The sequence below is a fragment of the Taudactylus pleione genome, unplaced genomic scaffold, assembly GCF_031769625.1.
Source record: "Taudactylus pleione unplaced genomic scaffold, aTauple2 ptg000015l, whole genome shotgun sequence".
In the NCBI taxonomy this organism is placed as follows: Eukaryota; Metazoa; Chordata; class Amphibia; order Anura; family Myobatrachidae; genus Taudactylus; species Taudactylus pleione.
In genome coordinates, this window is record NW_028284417.1 from 36,095,411 (window position 1) to 36,117,186 (window position 21,776).

Sequence of the window (21,776 nt, forward strand, 5' to 3'; positions counted from 1 at the left end):
GCTCTCCCACTTTTATCCTGCTCTCCCACTTTTACCCTCTCTCCCACCCTCCTTCTGCTCTCCCACTTTTATCCTGCTCTCCCACTTTTACCCTCTCTCCCACCCTCCTTCTGCTCTCCCACTTTTATCCTGCTCTCCCACTTTTACACTGCTCTCCCACCCTCACCCTGCTCTCCCACTTTTACCCTCTCTCCCACCCTCACTCTGCTCTCCCACTTTTACCCTGCTCTCCCACACTCATCCTGCTCTCCCACTATTACCCTGCTCTCCCACCCTCACCCTGCTCTCCCACCCTCTACCTGCTCTCCCACTTTTACCCTCTCTCCCACCCTCACCTTGCTCTCCCACTTTTACCCTGCTCTCCCACACTCATCCTGCTCTCCCACTTTTACCCTGCTCTCCCACCTCACCCTGCTCTCCCACTTTTACCGTCTCTCCCACCCTCCTTCTGCTCTCCCACTTTTACCCTGCCTCCCACTTTTACCCTGCTCTCCCACCCTCAACCTTCCCTCCAACTTTTACCCTCTGTCCCACTTTTACCCTGCTCTCCCACTTTTACCCTCTCTCCCATCCTCCCCCTGCTTTACCACTTTTACCCTCTCTCCCACCCTCCTTCTGCTTTTCCACTTTTACTCTGCATCCCACTTTTACCCTACTCTCCCACTTTTACCCTGCTCTCCCATCCTCACCCTGCTCTCCCACCCTCACCCTGCTCTCCCACCCTCACTCTGCTCTCCCAATTTTTCCCTCTCTCCCACCCTCCCCCTTCTCTCCCACTTTTTACCCTTCTCTCCCACTTTTTACCCAGTTCTGTCACTTTTATCCTGCTCTCCCACCCTCATCCTCCTCTCCCACTTTTACCCTCTCTCCCACACTCCCCCTGCTCTCCCACTTTTACCCTCTCTTCTACCCTCCTTCTGCTCTCCCACTTTTACCCTGCTCTCCCACCCTCACCTTGCTCTCCCACTTTTTCACTATCTCCCCAGGGATAAATGCAGGATTCTTATGGGGGGGGGTTTTCCAAAAAAATAATATATATATATATATATATAATGTATGTATGTGTGTATACACATACATATATACATACACACGCATATAGGTATTCACTCATATATACATACACACACATAAATATGTCACACATACCTTACACGCACACACATATACACACATATATCACATATATATTACAAACAAACTTACCTTGCAACAGATCAGATCGGTACAGGAATGAGCAGGCTGGCACCATTTATTTAGGCCCCTCCCCACACGGCAAAATCCGGCGATTCGCATGTCAAACTACCCCCCCATCCCAAGGGGGGGCCCTGCCTATTTTGACAGTCCCGGGCCCCACAATCTCTGATGGCAGCCCTGTTCAAGAGTGATAGCTTCAGCTCCTAATAGGAAACAAACAACATTGTTTATACTTCAGTGCTGATGTAACAGTGTCTAAATACTCTATATAAATGGATAGTTATGTCCTTTTCAGGGTTAAAACCATTTTAGCAAACAGTGGGGTCCTTTTACGGATCAATAGAATGGTGTTATAGGTGAAGACAATGAAAAAATAGAGGTTGCAGATGTACTTCAAGGTCTATTCTTTAACTCAGGCTATACCAGGTATCCCAGCTAGTATATCCAAGATTTATTAATTTACAAAATATTACATTAAAACTTAAACTTACAATATTTTTTTTTTGTTCTCTTTTATTTCTTGTATACGTTTATTAGGTATGCCTGTAACTCTGGTCAGCAGATATCGTATCTGCCTATCTCTGCAGTTATCTGTCCATTGCACCAACAGGCCCATATGTGATCCAACTGCTTGACAAGAACAGTCTGATCTGTCAGCCACATTTGTTACCAAACTGGAAATGGATCCTGCCACTCACTGCTTAAGCTACATAACAGTATAGAACTGTATGTGGCCAGCTTACAGTAATTAAAGATTTTGATAAGAAACATACTTTGGATAATTGCTACATTAGCTGTTTATTTTTAAGCATGTATCACAGACTGTCCATGGTTAATGGTACAGCTTGTGTGAATTAGATTAGCAAAATAGTTCAAGTACCAAGCACTGGAATTTTAACACCACTATTAAAGGAATGACACTGTAAGTATGCAGAGATATATACGCTTATGCCACACATGCTAAATGCTTATCTAATTGATTATTGAGCTCCTACATATGTAGACATGATATTATTTCAAAACAAAAGAACTAAACTACTGTACATTGTTCTTTTATATTTTTTTCAGCTTAAAAAATAATATAATATATATAAATGTATTAAAAAGTAGCCTTAAATGTAATGAAACCACAAAATATTATTTATAGCAGGTCACGGATAAACAATTCTCACTCTGCAATTAATGTATGTAGTAATATTTACAATAACAAACTTTTTGTTACATAGTCATTCAATACAAATTACAATTTATTTAAATGTACAGTAGGGTTTCATTTAATTTATTAGGTACCGCAAGGTGTTGCTGCACTGTTCTTTGATTAGATGAAAATATAAATTAACAGCGTAAGTACATCACACAACAGACACATAACCATGGACGTATCTCTAATGTGTGCAACATACATTATACTAACCTCCTGCTGCAGAAATCTCTGGGATCGTGGTGGGGGTGCTTACAGAGACTTCACACAGGCCCCCTCCTCTCTTAATCCACCCCTACACATAACCTTCACATAAGAACATATTATGAATACAAGACATTACAATAAGACCATGGCCATTTTCAAGTGTCCATGTGAATGAAAACAATGTATCTACAGTATATGTTCAGATTTTATTTTTTGTTATACCTCTTTTCATCTGCCGAGGCCTTACAGAAGAGAGTAAGTGAAATTTTAAGGTAGTAATTACACACTTGTACACAACTTGAAAAGTAGTGGCAGCCACAGATACACCTGATTCTAAGCATACGTATGAGTTAGGGGTGCTCTACACCAGAAGAAAAGGTCTATGTTGATGGAAATGTTGATTATCGGCATGGACCTTTGCATTCAAGCCCCTTAAAAAAAACAAAAAAAAAACAGAAGTATTCCCAGTTACAGTGCTCATGGCCTAGGCTGGAAGCAGCTTTTTAATGGATGTCCCATGCTGTTCATCCCCCTACAGTTACTACTACCACCTTGGGCCATCACAGCTGAAGCTGTTAGCACTACAGTATTTCCATTGGGCGGGGAACACTGTTTTATTTGAATTCATTTTTCTTATTATTATTACTAAAATGTTATTCAACACAATGTTAGCATTATGACAAATGATTGCCTCATCCAGTATACCACTGCATGTAGTTGTGTGCTTTAAACATATTTTCATGCAGATATAAGACATCTTCATCTCAGAATAAACACGTAAATGCAGGGATGAGGGATGTTATGACACATATTTTATGTCTCTGCGCTTGCTGTTAATATAGCCTAATTAAGCTGCAAAATATATGAGCATAATTTCATTTACATATTGTGTATTATTTAAAAAGTGCCATTTGGTTTTGTAACTTGGAACTGCTTAAACAGCATAATGTAGTATTGCAAAATGTATGCTTGTTTGCCTTATTGGTAACACATTTCATTGAGGTGATATATTTGGACTTGGATTATCTACAGTAGCAAAGTGAATAACCATAACATATACATGACATATTACTATAACATGTCATGTAGTATAGTAATGAGGACATGTTACAAAGTTATTAAGAACTTTAACAAGTGGTGGTGATAGAGATGGATGTACAGTAGTTCTTTTTAAATAAGCTCAGCATTCTATCTTATGTAAGCTATGAGGTGTATATGTAGGGCCTAAGTTGAGTCCAATAGGTCATTCTGACCTTGTCTGGTCATCAAACACAGGTAAACTGATCTGTGGACTGACAGCAGAGACACGTAAATGCTGCATCTGAAATATGCAACTCCAAATGGGTTATTGCGAGCGCAGTGCAGAGCGTTAAAGATATTGGGTGTATTTATGAGCATACTTGTACACCAAGTTCAAAACTGTCTAAAAAAACCCATTGAGTGAGTAAACTTTGAAGCCAGGAAGCCCAAGCATAAAAATAAAACCCAACTATCTAATCTGTATCCCTGTCTAGAGAGTAATCTGAGATATATCCACTGCACAGGTGTATGGATAGAATAGCATGGGCCTGGCACTCAAAATCCAAACATCATATGGGTGCCCTCCGCGTGGGTATAAAAAAATACAGTCACAAAAGAGCAGCGGCACTCAACAAAAAAAGCACAATTAAAGCAGGGTTAAATAAACCTCTATTTTCACTTTGTTTCAATCACAAAGATTTTCATCAGGTACTTCCCGATGAAAATCTTCGTGATTGAAACGTTGAAGTGAAAATAGAGGTTTATTTAACCCTGCTTTAATTGTGCTTTTTTGTCGAATGCCGCTGCTCTTTTGTGACATATATATATAGTCTTCGAATTTCCAAACCCTTCCAAGGAAATTCTTCACTGTTCTTGTCAATACATTATTCTTGTTGAATTGATCCTATGGGAGAGGGTGCAACCAGAGACAGTTATGGGTATGAATCTAGTCAATGGGAATAGAGAACAGGAAAAAGAAGTCTCTTATTAGTGCACTCAGTTATAGAGCAAATATAATCTAAAACTGAAGTTTTAATAAATTACTGTGTAAAAATCTATTTTTTTGTATCTAATACAATGCACATGAGAAGCAAATGAAATAGAAATAGAAGTAAAGTGTACAAAAAAATAAAGATGTGTTTTAAAAACTTTGTTAGCTGGTGTATCTTTGTTTATAATCGTAAATACTTTTATGCCACATATGCTTTATTAGTGATGTTTCCTCACTTTGTTCCAAGAAGATATATCAAACACAGAGGGGAAGAGGTACTCTGATAAGTCACATAAATTCAGTTCCTTTTATATAATGTGCTTACCTCAAAATATTAGCATACTTGAAGCACACCCCTAGAAAGACTAGACCCAATGCCTACAGTATATAATATTATCAAGTCTGTCATAATAATGGTCTCAGGGATTTTTCTAGTTAGCCACATCAATTCCGTAAGAATACAAACATTCCATATGATGTTGCAGCATTGAATCCTTTTCTGTGGTTACTTTCTTGCAACTATTATTTTAAGCACAGTATTTGTATTGGAATTATGACAGCAAGTAAAATCAAAATCATATACTAAATTTCTTCCTGTCTATAATCTATGACACCCCGTGTGGATATGGATTCTGATGGTATTCTGTGCATTATTGGATAGTTTACAAAGATCCTTATTCACAAATTTCAGTTGTTATATATAAATTTGCCATGTATAGCAACCTTCTCACAAGTGATCATCATGCTATATAATGTTCACTTATGTATACAAATTTGCTATATATCTAAAGCAATCGTCTCATGAGTGATCAATATGCTGTCAAGTGTTCTCTCATATACTGTATCTCATTGAGCCGCTGCTAAAATTCTCTGGTAATGATCACGCTCTATTATAGAAATTCCAGTCTGTTATAGAAATACCAGTCTATTATAGAATACCAGAAATACCATGTTTAGCCGCTTTGCCTTATTTCATATAATACTGGCAGTTATAAAATGTTTACATGTATTGGTATTATTCGACTAGATCAGTGTCTCCCTTGGCGTATCATTCACAATATACATGGATAGAGGAGCAATCATCGCAGCGCTCCGTCATAGAAATGCCGGGTAATATATTTAGTTCTTTTTTATGAAAGATGTTTTGAGTAGATCAATGTTATATAAGGCAAGTCATCACAGGGTACATAAATAGCAATGTGGAAATACTTATGATAACTTCTTATTAATACATATTTTATACCAGCCTAGCTGCCGACATGCGTTTCGCTATCTACTTTCTCACAGGCCAGTAATTTATTAAAAATTAAGTTTTAGATTATATTTGCTCTATTACCTGAGTGCACCAATAAGAGATTTCCCTGTTTAGAGATAAAGAGACCTTTAATTACTGTTGTGATACTAGACAGAGGACAGTGCAGAGAACAAAGCATGAGAGGGATTATTCCCTAGGTGTGCAGTGTTATTTCAACTGCAACATCTAAGGGACACTGTTGTATTTTATTGCAGTTACCATGTATGTGCTGGAGGTGTTTAATAAAATAGAGGACTCTGTTGAGAGATGGTGTAGTACTTATTCTTTTCTTTATATATGCTTTCTTCTACCCACTGTTTTATGTTTTTCTAGTCTTATTTTAGTCTTGATGTTGAGCAACGTCAGAAAGCAACTGAAATTGGTAGAATTCATGCTTTTGAACTATTGTCATGTATTGTTATTGTTATGTAAAAAGAGGATAATCAGTGGAGGGGTTTCCTAGGGTTTTCACCTCAAGAACTCTTTCAGGATGACTTCCTCATGACGTAGGTCTGGTAATGTGTCCTTACAAGCAACCGAGAAGTTCCTCCTAGAAATAATGGAAAATTGAGTACATTTACCTCCATCCCTCTCTGTTCACAGCCCTGCACCTTAACCTATCACGAGCCAGCCCTTCTCAGGGTAGAGTGGAAGATCATCCCTGGCACTCTTGGCTTCAGATCCTGACTAGAAAACTAGGTGATACTGAAACCTTACACTGAAATAGGAAGGAAATGCACAACACAGATCACAGTCACTGCTTTTATCCTTGTTGACTTGAGCGATGTCTGTTGCAGTGCCTTGCAAGAAAATAGAGGACACTCCTCCCGCACTACTGTCTATATCTGACTGGCCCTAATGGAGTGCTTACCCAACTAATATCTACAACTACAACACAGCACCTAACTCAACCAAGCCTAGTGTAACAACAGAATAAAGCTAACCCCACTTAACATAAACAAACAGATATTGCCACAAGTAAATCACAGTGATGCAGTAGAACACAGTCCTTCATTATAATTAACAGCACACAATGATACAATAATGATAGTTAGGATCGCTGTTAGGACTCACTTGGTCATGAGTCATCTTGTATTACCATTACAAGTGTGTATTTCAAAGAAGCAATGCAGAAATGGAATTAAACAATAGCCAATTTATTATACACTTGTGGGTAGGACAGAGACCAGAGTTTACACAAGATAGTGATAACACAAAACAGCTCAATATAAGAAGTCCAGGAAAAACACAAGGCAGCAGGTGGGGGTTAATAGCTGAGCAGGATAACTTGTAATGCAGGATAACAGGTTAGCAGACTTCATGCAATATATTATAACAGGATAGCTTGCAATGTAATATACATGCTAGCAGACCTGACATGAAATGCAATAAACCGTGGCAACAAGGCAAAGTCCCCTAACATGACAAGCACTAGAAGTGCTAATGAGAACAGCCACAGATACTCACTGGAGGAGCGTGGATTGCATGGGTGCAGACTGGCCTGTGAAGCAGTGTGAAGCTGTAATGGACTGCAGACTGAACAGCCTGCGAGCTAAACTGGTAACCAGGAACAGAGTAGATTCAGGTAATTTGAATTGATGATCTGGTGCTGAGTGCTCAGAGAAGCTGGTTAATAAGCAGGAAAAACAGGTGAAGCTCCTCCAGCTGCAGAGAGACAAACCATGGAGTGATAGGAGCACCAGCAGAAGGGAATCACCACTGGTGAGAAACTGTACTGCAGGAATCAACACTGGGAGAGCACCACCACTGGAGGAAGAGAGGTACTGCCTTGGACTGTAACAACCACTAGCATGGTATGCTCCAAGGGGAATACCCTTCCTATCTAAGCCTGCCGCCTCTAGTTCCAAAGTGATAAAGTACAGGGCATGTGGGGTCTAGTCAGCCCTCCACACATGAGAGAAATGGTACTGTCACGGCCAGGGTTTCTCGGCCTGGTAGTCACCGGGTATTACCTGTGAATTTGCACATAACGCCTCCTACCATTCTTCCATGAATCAAACACCATTCCAAGTGGTTTATGGCCTTCATCCTTGGGTCCCTGAATTTCAAAGCCTGCCCGTCTTTGATGTTCCAGCTGTAGAAGACACTGTACGGAAATTTGCATCAATCTGGTCTCAAGTTCGTACTGACCTGGAGAAGGCGTCCTCCCGTTACAAATTTCAAGCTGATAAGAAGCGTAGGAATGTACCACGTATGCAAGTTGGAGACCAGGTCTGGTTGTCCACCCAGAACCTACAACTTAGAGTACCATCTATGAAATTCGCTCCACCCTTCATCGGGCCCTTCTCCATCATAGAAGTCATTAACCCCGTGGCATATCGCCTTCAGCTACCCCCTTATCCGAAAATCCCCAATTCCTTTCATGTCTCCCTTTTGAAACCCCTGGTGTTAAACAAATTCCACAGAGTCCTGCCTGCTTCTCCCCGTGTCCAGACTGAAAGGGGCGTGGAGTTTAAGGTCTCCCAGGTCCTGGATTTCCGTCTCCTCAGAGGACATTTGCAGTACCTACTGGACTGGAGGGGCTACGGCCCAGAGGAACATTGTTGGACCGATGCCCGAGATGTCCATGCTCCTGCACTCATCAAGAGGTTCCATGCTGCCCATCCGGAGAAGCCTGGTGAGTGTCCTGAGGCCACCCATAAGTGGGGAGTACTGTCACGGGCAGGGTTTCTAGGCATGGTAGTCACTGGGTATTACCTGTGAGGTCGTTGTGGCGGGGGGTCTCTGGCAGCAGGGCTGGTGTTTGGTGAGGGGCATTGGCTGCGCATGGTTCTGTGCGGGCACATTGTCACTAGGCCTGGTGAGGTCAGCGGCGGTGTTTCCGTTCCATTGGCATGGCCTTCTGTGTTTCCGTTCCGTTGGCCTGCGGCCATGTGATTCCAGCTGTCCAATCCTGGTAGGTCATGTGCTCATTCCAGCCAGTCACATCGTGGCACTGAGTATTTAGGAAGGTCCAGAGCCTTCCTTCCTTTGCCAGTGCAATGTGTTTCTCAGCTGCGACTGAGAGAGAGTACGTGCCTTACCTGCCTGCTTGTAAATGCTCATAGCCTGAACCTTGCCTGCTCCAACCTGCTGGACTTACCTTGCACCCTCCATATACCTTCTCACCTGCCTGAGTACCTGAACCTGCTGTTTCCCTGCACCTTGCCTCATTTCACTCCCAGTTGGAGTTCACTACCTCTGCCTGCATCAGTTACAGCTCACCATACCTGCATTCAGTTACAGCTCATCATACCTGCATTCTGTTTCAGCTCACCATACTTGTATACTGGACTGTTCCTGCCTTTCACTATCTGGACATTTTCCCATTACCTCCACTACAGTTATCAAGTGGACTTTAGTGCTATACCTGGACTTTTTTCATTTGCCATTTCCATGTCCTCTAAGTCACTTATTAAAAACTCCACTTTTTCATAACTCTGCTTCTGTGTCTGCTCCTATCACCACCCCGGGTCCACAACAAATTCAGAACCTCACAGGTACATGATTAAAGGGGAGAGCCCTACATTTTAATAGGAATGCAGGAGCTGGGTAGCCCTTTTACATTCTGTAATCCCAGAAATGTGAGATGACATACCAACCTGGGCCTAGTGCCCAACCTATTGGGGCCTTATCTTAAAACACAGCCTAATACCCTAACTATTGGGGACATAAGAGTGCCTGAGCCAGTGAAGCATTATGATGGCATGGGCTTAAGGCCTTGACTAATTTGTGAGATGGGCCTAATTACAGTACTTCATCTACAGGTGTAGTGCCCATCCTACATACAGCATGGGCCTACAGCCCAACTAATAAGGACACAAGCCTAAATCCCAACAATGTGTTATGGGTCTAAAGTTTTAAAATGCGGCACGGGTCTAATGTCCAAAAATGCCCCACAGACCTAATGCCCAAAACCTACCAGAATAATTGAGAGAAGCTGCAGTGGAGAGCTTGATATTGCTCTTTCACGTTCAACCACTGCTAGCCTCTCTGGCCCTTAGCTTCTTCGCCGCCTCCCATTGTCTGCCGCTGTCAGAGTCTTCTTCCATTGCACTTGGCAGCTTCTCGTGCCACTGAACCTCTTCTCCATTCCTGCTGCTCTTGATTCATCAATCTTTGCTGCCAGACAGACAAGCTCTGTAGCATTGTGTCGGGTGCCAAATTCAAATTGCAGCGGCCCCATTGAATGAGTCTGAAGTTTTGCAGATTTAGGCTTGTACGCGGCAGCACCGTACTGATACTGTATGGCAATTCTGGGGAGGGAAAGGGTGTACCCCACTGGACCACCCAGCGATCGGGACAAGTGAGTAACGCCCATCTCCACCACCAGGCACTTACTCACAGTAACACAAACTGTATAAGTATGATTCTGGTAGTTCAGGCACAAAGATTGAGATTGTATCCTATAGCTATATTCAAGCAATTTACATATAAATATTAGGCAAAATGAGTAAGGCTTAAAATTGATTTCAGTATAATTGTTGCCTAGGAGCAAACATTATATCACTACTTAGAAAGAAAGAGGACAAAAAGGCATAGACATTATTGTTATCACATGTATTTTCCATTTTGCTAGTAAGAATGGAGATTAATTACTAGAAACATAACATAAAAAACATTGGCAGATATCAGAAAGCTGTTTTTTGAGGTTTTTTTTTTTTTCCCAAAAAAGAGCAACATTTAATAGAAAATGTGTTTTTTGTATAACCTGCCATGCAGGCAGCATTTTAAAAGCATGTGAAAATAATGATGGATGATGTAGGATGATGGTGTTTACAATTTGATGTCAAATTTGGTGCAGTAGTTGCAGTAATTTTACTGCAGTGGTGCAGTAGTAGTTATCAGGCTGGCCATTAGCAAAACATTTAAGATAAATAACTATAAACTTATCAAAGATTCTTTATATGGCTATTATATTAGGTCAACAGATAACATGTCGACTTTCATCAGGTCGACATAGTCTAAATGTCGGCATGCAGCATGTTAACATGCTCAGCATGTCGGCAGCAACCATGTTGGCATTCATTGTGTCTATGTGGATAAAATGTCTACATAATGTTGACCTAATGGCCCTGGAGGCCAAGCGGTCACTTACCTAGTCCCGATGAATTCAGCAGCTCCAGGGCAGCTTCCAGTTCCTGGCAGTCATGTGACTGTCACTTCTGTCGCAGTAGTTTAGGTGAATATTTTAACCCTATCCTTTACCTAATCTCTGCCCCTAACCCTCCTCGTACTGCATAATCCTAAGCATTTCCCCATAATCATAAAAGCATATCCAAACTGCACTTGTGAACTAGCCTTATGTTTATGCTTTCATCCCATTTAATGCATAAAGGGAGTAAGATTATACATATGTTTTCTGATGGAAAATGGTAAATGAATATTTGCAAACCTGAAATGTGTTTGGGTACTGATTGCAACAGTCCTATTAAACAGTTCCTATTTACTTACTTACTTACACTCACTAACATTTTGCTTATCCATCTTTTTTAATCTCTTGCATAAATATTCTAATTTTCTACTGTAATCATGTTTAATTTAATATTGTATTTATTGTCTTTTGTTTATTAATTTAATAGTTTTTTTGATTTCCAGCTTTGTTTTCTATTATTTACAGCTACCATTGTTTACACAAAATTATTAACAATCTTTAAGTTACATGTTAATTTATTCTGTCACATTACACATACAGGTATTATTTTTTATTTTTCATTCATACTCTTATCCGTAATCTTATATTTAATTGGTCTGTATGTTTGTTTGTTTCTCTGTCTATCCGGTTATGAATTCGGACACCCCTGCACCGATTGGGATGAAACCAACACGAGGTGTTGGACCTCCCGTTGGTGTATGCTAGGCCGAACTTTGACCCGGGGATGCTGGCCAGAACTTTGACCCGGGGAGCCTCTTCTGGGCCTTCCACTGGATGGACTTTGATGAAAACTTCATAAAGGAATGGCAATTGGTCTGGGATGCCTAATGGAGTGGTGGGGTCCCAGTTGGACCTCACGGTGCAGTGAACCGGGCAAAACTTTGTCCCAGGGAGCCTGTTCTGGGTCTTCCACTGGATGGATTTAGACGACATCACATAATTTGGACAAAAACTTCACAGAGTGGTAACATTGGATCCCAGAAGACATACTAGGGGGTTGAGGTTCCGGTCAGACCTCCTGTTGGTGTAAGCTGGGCAGAAATTAGAACCGGGGAGCCTCTTCTGGGCCTTCCACTGGATGGACTTTGATGAAAACTTCATAAAGGAATGGCAATTGGTCTGGGATACCTAATGGAGTGGTTGGGGTCCCAGTTGGACCTCACGGTGCAGTGATCCTGGCAGAACTTTGTCCCAGAGAGCCTGTTCTGGGCCTTCCACTGGATGGATTTAGACGACATCACATAATTTGGACAAAACCTTCACAGAGTGGTAACATTGGATCCCAGAAGACATACTAGGGGGTTGAGGTTCCGGTCAGACCTCCTCTTGGTGTAAGCTGGGCAGAAATTTGACCCAGTGAGCCTGTTCTTGGCCTTCCACTGGATGGATGTGGTTGAAAACATCACAGAGGGGAGGCAATTGGTCTGGGATGCCTAATGGAGTGGTTAGGGTCCTGGTCGGACCTCATGGCAGAGTCTTCTGGGCAGAACTTTGACCTGACCCAAGGAGCCTGTTCTTGGCCTTCCTCTGGATGGATTTGGACAACATCACATAATAAAACTTAATAACTTGAAGATTTAAACTCGGGCAATGCCGGGTACTTCAGCTAGTGATTTATAATGGGTTGGTATAGGATGCCGGCGCTCGGTATACCAGCGGTCAGAGTCCCTATGCCGGCATCCCAACAGGGTTAGGATACAGACACACATCGGTAAGTATCCTAACCCTACCCCTACCCTAACCCTCCCTCCCCGCAGCCTAAGCCTTACTTCCTCCCCTAGTACCTAACCCTAACCCTCCCCGACTAGTGCCTAACTCTAACCCTCTCCCTAGTGCCTAACCCCTAGATAGATAACCCCAAACCCTAACCCTCCCTCTAAGCCCACTACTTACCATCGGGATGCCGGCAGTCGGTATGCAGGTACCGGGATTTTGACTGGTGTTGGGATTCCGGCACCAGCATTGTGAGTGCCTGCATCCAAACTTTTGGGATTTCAGGTAAACCCCTTTTATAACTTCTCCACCACTTTCTACATTACTCTTTTGGTTATGCAACTAGCAGTATTTCATTCATCTATGTCATGTAGGTAGTAGTCATGTTGTCAATAATCTCAATGTGTTCAGTCAAACGGTTGACACCATAATGTGGAATGTCATAATGTTGTCAGCAGAAAAATGTCAACACACTTAAAATTACAACATTTGAAATGTCAACACAGTAAAAATGTCGACAATATAGATTTTAGGATTGGAGTTACGGCCAGTGTTGGGTTTAGGTTTAGGGTTAGACTTAAAATTGGGTGTTGACATTATGGGGCTAATGCAGAGGTGGATGCAGTTTAGATTGAGATGCAAATGTCTGATGTTTAGTGGTCTGTGCTTGCATCGGAGAGGTAATGTCATGTGCGGCAATAATGGTGCGGCGCTGTTCACAGTGTGGTGTTAGCCGCAGCTTTATTAATAAGCTGCAAGCTTTTGTGGGTGGAGACAGGGATCAGCTTTGAAAGTGGAGATGTGTCAGCGGGCATTTTGGGGGCAAGTCAAAGCCAGATACTGCGTCTTCTGATGCAGATTCACTGGCCGAGGCAGCTTACAGTAGTTGTAATGGACATTTCCTAGCAACCTTAAGGAACTTTTGTTGCAATGTTAATCTGAAGCTGCATCTTCAGACACAAGTAACGGATCTGGGAATCCTGCCGTGGGTGTCTTTTTACAAAAGACAGCTCCTGCGGCATTAGCATATCTTTTCAGATCTGCTGCGACCGAAGACACAGCAGCGATCCCTCTTACGTCCACCTCTGAATCAGGCCCTACAAGTCGACATTGTGGTTATTGACATTCTGAACATGTTGAAATTTTTTCTCTAAATAATGACTGTAGACGTTACGATTGTCGACAAACATACCAAACATATTGCATTTTATCTATAAATTTTTATACTTCTCATATACATTTCATTATTGATATCTTATGGCAATGTTGCTTCTTTTATTCTAGTACTTTACCTCCTTCATAATAAGAGAAACCTTATTATGTTTCTCTATATTCAGCTCCCATTCTCATATATTGTTAGTACACCAACCAAACTCCAATTTATCACACATCTTTCTACATTCATTTATTCAAAAGATGGAGATCATCGTTTTGCATTGTTTGGGAGATAATGTTAAAATTATACCTAAGAAACCAGACCAACTTCACAGATCCTCTTCATCAATAGAAGGAAAAAAAAACAGGTTAATCCATTATCACTCAGTTTAATACTACATCGCTACGCATTTGGATATTTGCTTTAGGATTTCCAATGTCTAATGAATATTTAAAATACATTCATACATTTTTTTCAAGACTTGAACAGGTCCAATCAAACTTGAAAGAAAGACACAACTAAATGTTTTTTTTGTTTTTATACCATCCCTAATAACAGTGACCAGCATATTTTACAGAATCTTATAGCTTGTATGTTATACAAATTCTTCTATCTTTAAAAATATGACATGATTTCCATCAGCTCATGTTGTGGTCAGCTTAGGAAGAGAAGAACTTAGGACCTCATTCAGAGTCGGTCGAAGCGGCCGCACGGTCGTACGCGAAAAGGGGCCGTATATGCAAATTATTCCCTCGCAAGTTGCGTCCCTAAGTTCGGATCGGTAGCTGGCCGACCAAGGGGAGGAAGCGGTCGGAAGACAAAAAAATACGCCCCCTTCTCGTACACATTGCACGTGATCTCCGGGCATATAAGGATTAATCGAGACCATCGGCAACCATCGAAACTGGTCGTAGAGCTTAAGGTTGACCATACCCTCTCTTAAGCTCTACGATCATGTCAGTGTAAAAACCTCCTATATCACATGTGCCATGACGCTACTTTGTTAATTATGCACTCCCATAAACCGTATGCACTCCCACAAAACGCCGTTCGCATAATTAGGCACGCCTGCGTTCGGATCTCCACTCCCCCGTTTTCAAGCACCTTCCCCTGTTACCACCCACAAACGCCTCATTCTGTCACTCAAACTACCGACCTGGCTGTGTTCAAGGAGAGAGAAATTTGTGATTGTAGCGGCTAGTTTGCGCACGCGCATTGCGAACTTTATGCATGCACAGTATAGCGAACATCGGTGGCGTACGACCGTGCGGCCGCTTCGACCGACTCTGAATGAGGTCCTTAGTGCCCATAGTTGTGCCACGTTTAAAGAGACATAGAGTAGTCCCATCAAACATGAAATAATTGTGAATGAGAAGAGAATAAGTTAAGGAAGATAAGAACATCTTTGTGTTGAAGGGTGGAAAGTCACTGTAATTCAGTTAATAATGTGAGAGTGCCTGCAAACCCTGTTCATGTATTGTGGATGAATATAGTTCACTTACATCCATGGTGACTCAGATGCAATGTAATTTCCATTCAATCTGTTTTGTGACTCACAAAAGGTGAATTCCTAATGTATTATAGTATGGCTGATAAGAGCAGTTGCAGAAATATGATGAGATATTTTGAAAAGCTTTTCTCCAGTCCACAATAGGCCTACGTGGGGTAGTTAAAGATCTTTGTTGAACTTGGGTATAAAAAGAAATACAGGAGTGATTTGAATTATTTATAAAAATATTTCAAGCCAGTGTGTTATGTTTCCATCAGATCTAGCATTAAACAATATACAAATGTTTATAAGTGTTCTGATCTGATAATAGTATAAAGATTACTGCATGGTTAGTATCTGAAACAAATACCCCTATTCATCTTCCCTTATTTGCATTCATTAATATATTATTTTGATCTGCTTAATGACTGTTTTCACTGGACAAATTATCTCTATTTTTGTAAGCCATATATGAAATTATTTTTTAAACACATTTTGGAAATTGTCAAGACGACTACTTATGGAGTGAACCTGGTACAATCCAGACCTGAAATTTTAATTTGTAGTAATATTCCTGTTAGCAAATTCATGTGCATTATGTATAGCCTTTGCACTTTCTAACATCAGGTACTCCCACTCCTAACATCAGGTACTCCTACTCCTAACATCAGGTACTCCTACTTCTAACATCAGGTACTCCTACCCCTAACATCAGGTACTGCTACTCCTAACATCAGGTACTCCTACTTTTAACATCAGGTACTCTTACTCCAAACATCAGGTACTCCTAACTTCAGGTACTCCTACTTCTAACATCAGGTACTCCTACTCCTAACATCAGGTACTCCTACTTCTAACATCAGGTACTCCTAACATCAGGTACTCCTACTTCTAACATCAGGTACTCCTAACATCAGGTACTCCTAATTCTAACATCAGGTACTCCTAACATCAGGTACTCCTACTTCTAACATCAGGTACTCCTAAAATGGTTGTCAAATTCTCAAGGGAATACTAATTGTCTGAGTGCTTTGAAAGACCTAACACCCTAATTTCAGTGCTCTCACTAGAGAAACATGAGCCAAAATGTTTATTACTTCAACTTCAGAGTAAGAATGCATACAAATGTAATTATATCTAATAAATAAAAGTACAGATGTGGCCTCACTTACTAAGCATCTGTATGCCATATGGTACTAGATACCTGGCAGAATGATCCTGGAGAGTTAGTGTATCATGTTTTTTGCATCTTAGTTGCATACAGAGGCAGCAAAACGCTGCTCACAATGTACATGAGATGATAGGCTGTGACTTTAACTGCACATTAATTGGTTTTACACATATACAAAGTTGCAGATGAAGCACAATAAAATTTGGCATGAGAAAAAGCAGCTGACAATCACATCGGAGCCCTTTGTACATACATTCAGACTAAGTTGCGCACAGACATACAAATGTGGCACACCAGACTGATCAGTGAATGCTAGCAATGTAGTTTTGTCACTTTTATTTGTTTTAATTATGCAAATAAGATGTACATTTCGAGTAAAAAAGATGCTCAGTAGAGTTGTAAAGGATCTGACACTCTAAGAGGGGATATTTGGTAAGAATGAGGCAAAAGTAAGAAAGGACACATCTTGTAAATAGGAATTGCATACCATATAAAAAGCTAATTTTTCAAATCAAAGATATGTGTGTATGCAACATGGTCTTAGGCTGTGTACACACAATATCGGCACGATATGTCATTTACAGACAAATTGGAACAACATATCATGTGGAATGCACAGTGTGTATGTCCGATTGCGTGCTCCAGTGGGTCATATACAACATTTTCTGGTTGGCCATGCTGCACAGTTAATCAGAGGATATTGTGTATGACACCATGCATCTGGACGTGGCAACTGAACGATATACAGTATAGTGCGGTTGACGCTATATTGTTCAGTGTGTACAGCTGATTGAAATGTCGTTTCATTGGTTATATGGATGGCTATACATAAATCTGCCATATGAGCCGCCTTAGCAGGCAAATCATTGGTTCAGCCTGTAGCCAGACATTATTGTGAGAAAGGCCACAGTCTGGCAATATTCCTATACAAAACCATCGACCACATTCCTCTTTCTAAACGTGAAGGTGAAAGATCAGGCTAGCTATTGCTCTCAGAAGCCAAATTGGTCTTCAAATTGAACACTATTGCCCCCTACGGTCTTAATGATAAAATAGTGACTTTTTGTATCTTTTGAACATCTAGGCTATTTTATTTGGTTGCTGTCATACTCTATTGGGATTTTACCATTTGCTGACCATTTAGGCTATTACATGGCACTGCTTTATACCCCAGTTCCAACATCTATATATCTTATATATAAAATTCATTGGTCTGTTTATTTCTTTGTTTGTATGTTTGTTTGCCTGTATGTTATGCATTCGGACACCACTGCACTGATTGGGATGAAACCAATGCGAGGTGTTCCAGTTGGATCCATACCAGGTTTTAGGGGGGTTAAGGACTCAGTCAGATCTCCCGTTGGTGTACGCTAGGCAGAACTGTGACCCGGGCAGCCTGTTCTGGGCCTTCCACTTGATGGATTTGGACAACAACTTCACAGAGTGGTTACATTGGATCTCAGAAGACATACTAGGGGGGTTGAGGTCCCGGTTAGACCTCCGAATGTTGTACACTGGGCAGAACTTTAACCTGGTGAACCTGTTCTGAGCCTTCCACTGGATGGATTTGGATGAAAAGTTCACAGCGGGTGGCCATTAGTCTGGGATGCCTAATAGAGTGGTTGGGGTCCTGGCTTGACCTCACGGTGGAGTGCGCCTGGCAGATCTTTGACCCAGGAAGCTCTCTTCCCTTGAGAGCTGTGGATGTTATTCGCCAACAAACAAAAAAACAAACAAACTTCATCTTTTAGATCTATATAGATACACCACAGGGAACATCTCATGTCTGTCTGTCTGTCTGTCTGTCTATCTATCTATCTATCTATCTATCTATCTATCTATCTATCTATCTATCTATCCATATATGTGCTTATAAGCAAACAAGTAACAACAGCACTCTGTATGCACATAGGTTTATTGTAATGTTTGACCATAAACATAACATTTGTTCAATATAAACCTATAGTATGTGTTAACTGTAACTTCCTCCAGAGTGCCATTGCTACTTCATGAAAGCAAAATTTATTTGTAGTCCAAAGCCTTTGAGGAAAGATCCGGTGTCTAGACCTGATAGGAGTACAAGGGACTCCACTTTCTTTAAGGCTTATTATTTTTTATGATATCCTTGTGTGTTTTAAAGTGGCCATGTCTTTGTTGAGATTTAGATGTAGGAGACATCTTGTGGTCATTCTGATACCGGGTGCTGTATTAGCGCACATACTGTAGATATAGATATAACTATATAGGGCTGTCAAAATGAAAATATATCTTGCCCCATAACCTAAAAACATTCTGGTGACCCTTCGCATGACTGTACATTAAATAAAAATATGCTGCACCAGTTCTCTCCCTTCCACCAGGATTCATGCAGTTTGTCATGCATCCCCTGTATTGCAGCACACATCCTTGGGCACAAATCCCCTCTAATGTAGCAAATATCCACTATAATAAAGAACGCAAGTCATCTAATGCAACACACATGCCCTATAATAGAATAGAACACACATCTACAGTAAATCAACACGCATCCTAGGGCAAAAATAACATGTAATTTTTCACACATCCTTGGACACATAGTCACTCATGTAGCCATCGATGTGCTGGAGAGTGACAGTGATGTTTTTGTAGCACACATCCTTTTTATCTTCTCCCCAGTTTTACTTCTCCCCAGTAGGATGACATCATTATTGCATTGTGTGAACCCAGTTCAGCCTCAGGTATATTGCTAGCTACCTTGAAGAATCTGGGAGACCACCACTATTTCAGGGAGTCTCCCAGATCTTTAGAGAGATATGACAAGTATGACTAAAAATTAGTTAAATGCAATAATATATGAAATTCCTAATAATATAAGTAAAATGATTTACCAATCTGTATTCTTCCTTTTCTCCTTTTATTTTGTAGAAGTGTCAGGCAGTGTGAATGCTGCTTCTTTTCCCCTTTCCCGCAGCAGAATAGTCCAGTTTGACACTCTCAGTCAGTTTTCTGCAATAGCATGTAGTGATACTGCTGTGTGAGCAGCCAAATCGGCATTTTAACTGTACACTATAGAGCTGATGTAGAGTTGTTAGCAAACTGGGCATGAACTAAATTACTCAAATAAAATTCACGGAAAATAACATATTTCTGCCCATATGCTGAGCAGCACTCACCTCGAGATGCCCATGGCTCCGCATGGGCAGCATCTGTGCCTAGTTTATGATAAGTCTTCATCATCGTGTACTGTAATTACTTACTACAACAAATGTTATATCTGTATCTCTACCGATCAGCATTTTATAGCTACATTAATGCTATATTTATTACTACATTAATGCTACATCTAATGCTACAGTATATTGAATGCTACATATAATACCCCTTCCCTCCCCCATTCTCCATTTGAAAGCCAGGAATAGCAGTAACTCTCAACCCACTCCTATGTTTATATTTGTATCTGGCAATCAGCAAAAATAGGAAACAAGTAATAAACACTAGGAGAACACAAATGCTATTGTTAGATAAGTCTTTTTTGTGCAAAAATGTCTTTCCTTTAATATATTTCATTAGAATAACTTTTTTCAATTGTGCTGAAAATATATTTATTGTTTAATTAAGGGAATTTATGGGATGGTCAGAGGCAATCTTCGGGTTTATTCCACTCCTTTCATAAACTCCAGGAATTCTGCAAAACATAACATTGGACTAGTATAAGCACTGAAAGGGGCATGAGAAAAGAAATAGTTTTGCTAATAAATAAAGTAATTATGAACAAGGTTGCACATTCACAGTTTAATGTACTCGCTTACTTTTGGGACCTCCTCTCTGGGAGGCGTGGCCTCATGACAAATCATCATGACCAGGGCCGGTCTGACCATCGGGCACTTCTGGCAAATGCCAGAAGGGCCGATGGCTGCGTGGGCCAGTCTGTCCGGCTACATGGATACAGTGCCATTGAAATTGTCTCTCCCAAAATGGCCGCCACCTCATAGGGGACATCTTAGCACACTGATATTTGAGAGGTCTTCATTTGCCATGTTCTGCTGCCGGACGCTAGAGGACCAGCTGTACCTCTAGTAACAGGGAGCAGCTAGTTCGGTAAAATCCCGGGCAAGACCTGCATCATGCCTGCTCGGCTTTTTAGGTAATTTTTTTTTTTTTTTCATTATGTGTGTGTCTACTGGGATGTGGCACTACTGTGAGGGGATTACTACTAGGGGGACTACTACTACAAGGGGGGGACAACTACTAGGGACACTGTATTGGGGGTGGTACTACTGTGGGGGGATTACTACTAGGGGGACTACTACTACAAGGGGGGGACAACTACTAGGGACACTGCATCCGGGGTTGTACTACTGTGGGGGGATTACTACTAGGGGGACTACTATTACAAGGGAGGGGACAGCTACTAGGGGTACTACTGTGGGGGGGTTACTACTAGGGGGACTACTACTACAAGGGGGGGCTACTAGTAGGGGCACTGCATTGGGGGACCACTACTGGCGGTACTGCATATGGGGGGACTACTAATAGGGCACTACAAGGGGGGACTACTTCTAGGGGCACCACAAGGGCTACAAGGGGGGACTACTACTAGGGGTACTACAAGGTGAGGGGACTACTACAAGGGGAGGGGACTACTACTAGGGGCACTGCATAGGGGGGAGACTACCACTGGGATCACTGCACCACTACTGGGAGCTCTATATAAAGGGTAATACTGGGGGCACGACATCGGGGGATCACTACTGGGGGTACTGCATAGAGGGGACTACCACTGGGGGACTGCATCATGGGACCACTACTGGGGGCTCTATATAAAGGGCAATACTGGGGATACTGCATAGGGGGGGACTACAACCGGGGCCACTATTTAAAGGGCACTGCATAAGGGGTACCACTATTGGGGGCACTGCATGGGGGGGACAACCACTGGGGGCACTACTACTGGGGACACTGTATAAGGGGCTTACTACTGGGGGCACAAGGGGCACTGCACAGGGGGGACCACTACTGGGGCACTGTATAAGGGGCACTGCATAGGGGGATCACTACTGGGGGCATTACTGGAGGCCTGCATAAGGGGGACATCTCCTGGGGCACAAGGGGCACTGCATAGGGGGTACCACTACTGGGGCACTGCATAGGGAGGGACTACTACTGGGGGCACTATATAAGGGGCACTACTGGGAGACTGCAT

At 41.7% G+C, this 21,776-nt stretch overlaps 1 protein-coding gene across 2 annotated transcripts in view; it reads right to left on the reverse strand.

Annotated features, from left to right (window-relative positions):
• Nucleotides 1–20,085: 20,085 nt before the first annotated feature.
• Nucleotides 20,086–21,776, reverse strand: part of LOC148542231 (troponin C, slow skeletal and cardiac muscles-like) — a 38,664-nt gene continuing 36,973 nt past the window's right edge. For both annotated transcript variants that reach the window (XM_088470946.1, XM_088470941.1), the window contains one exon: nucleotides 20,086–20,258. In XM_088470946.1, the coding sequence (XP_088327072.1) occupies nucleotides 20,183–20,258 (76 nt within the window). In that variant the 3' untranslated portion in view covers nucleotides 20,086–20,182. The remainder of the gene's footprint in view (nucleotides 20,259–21,776) is intronic.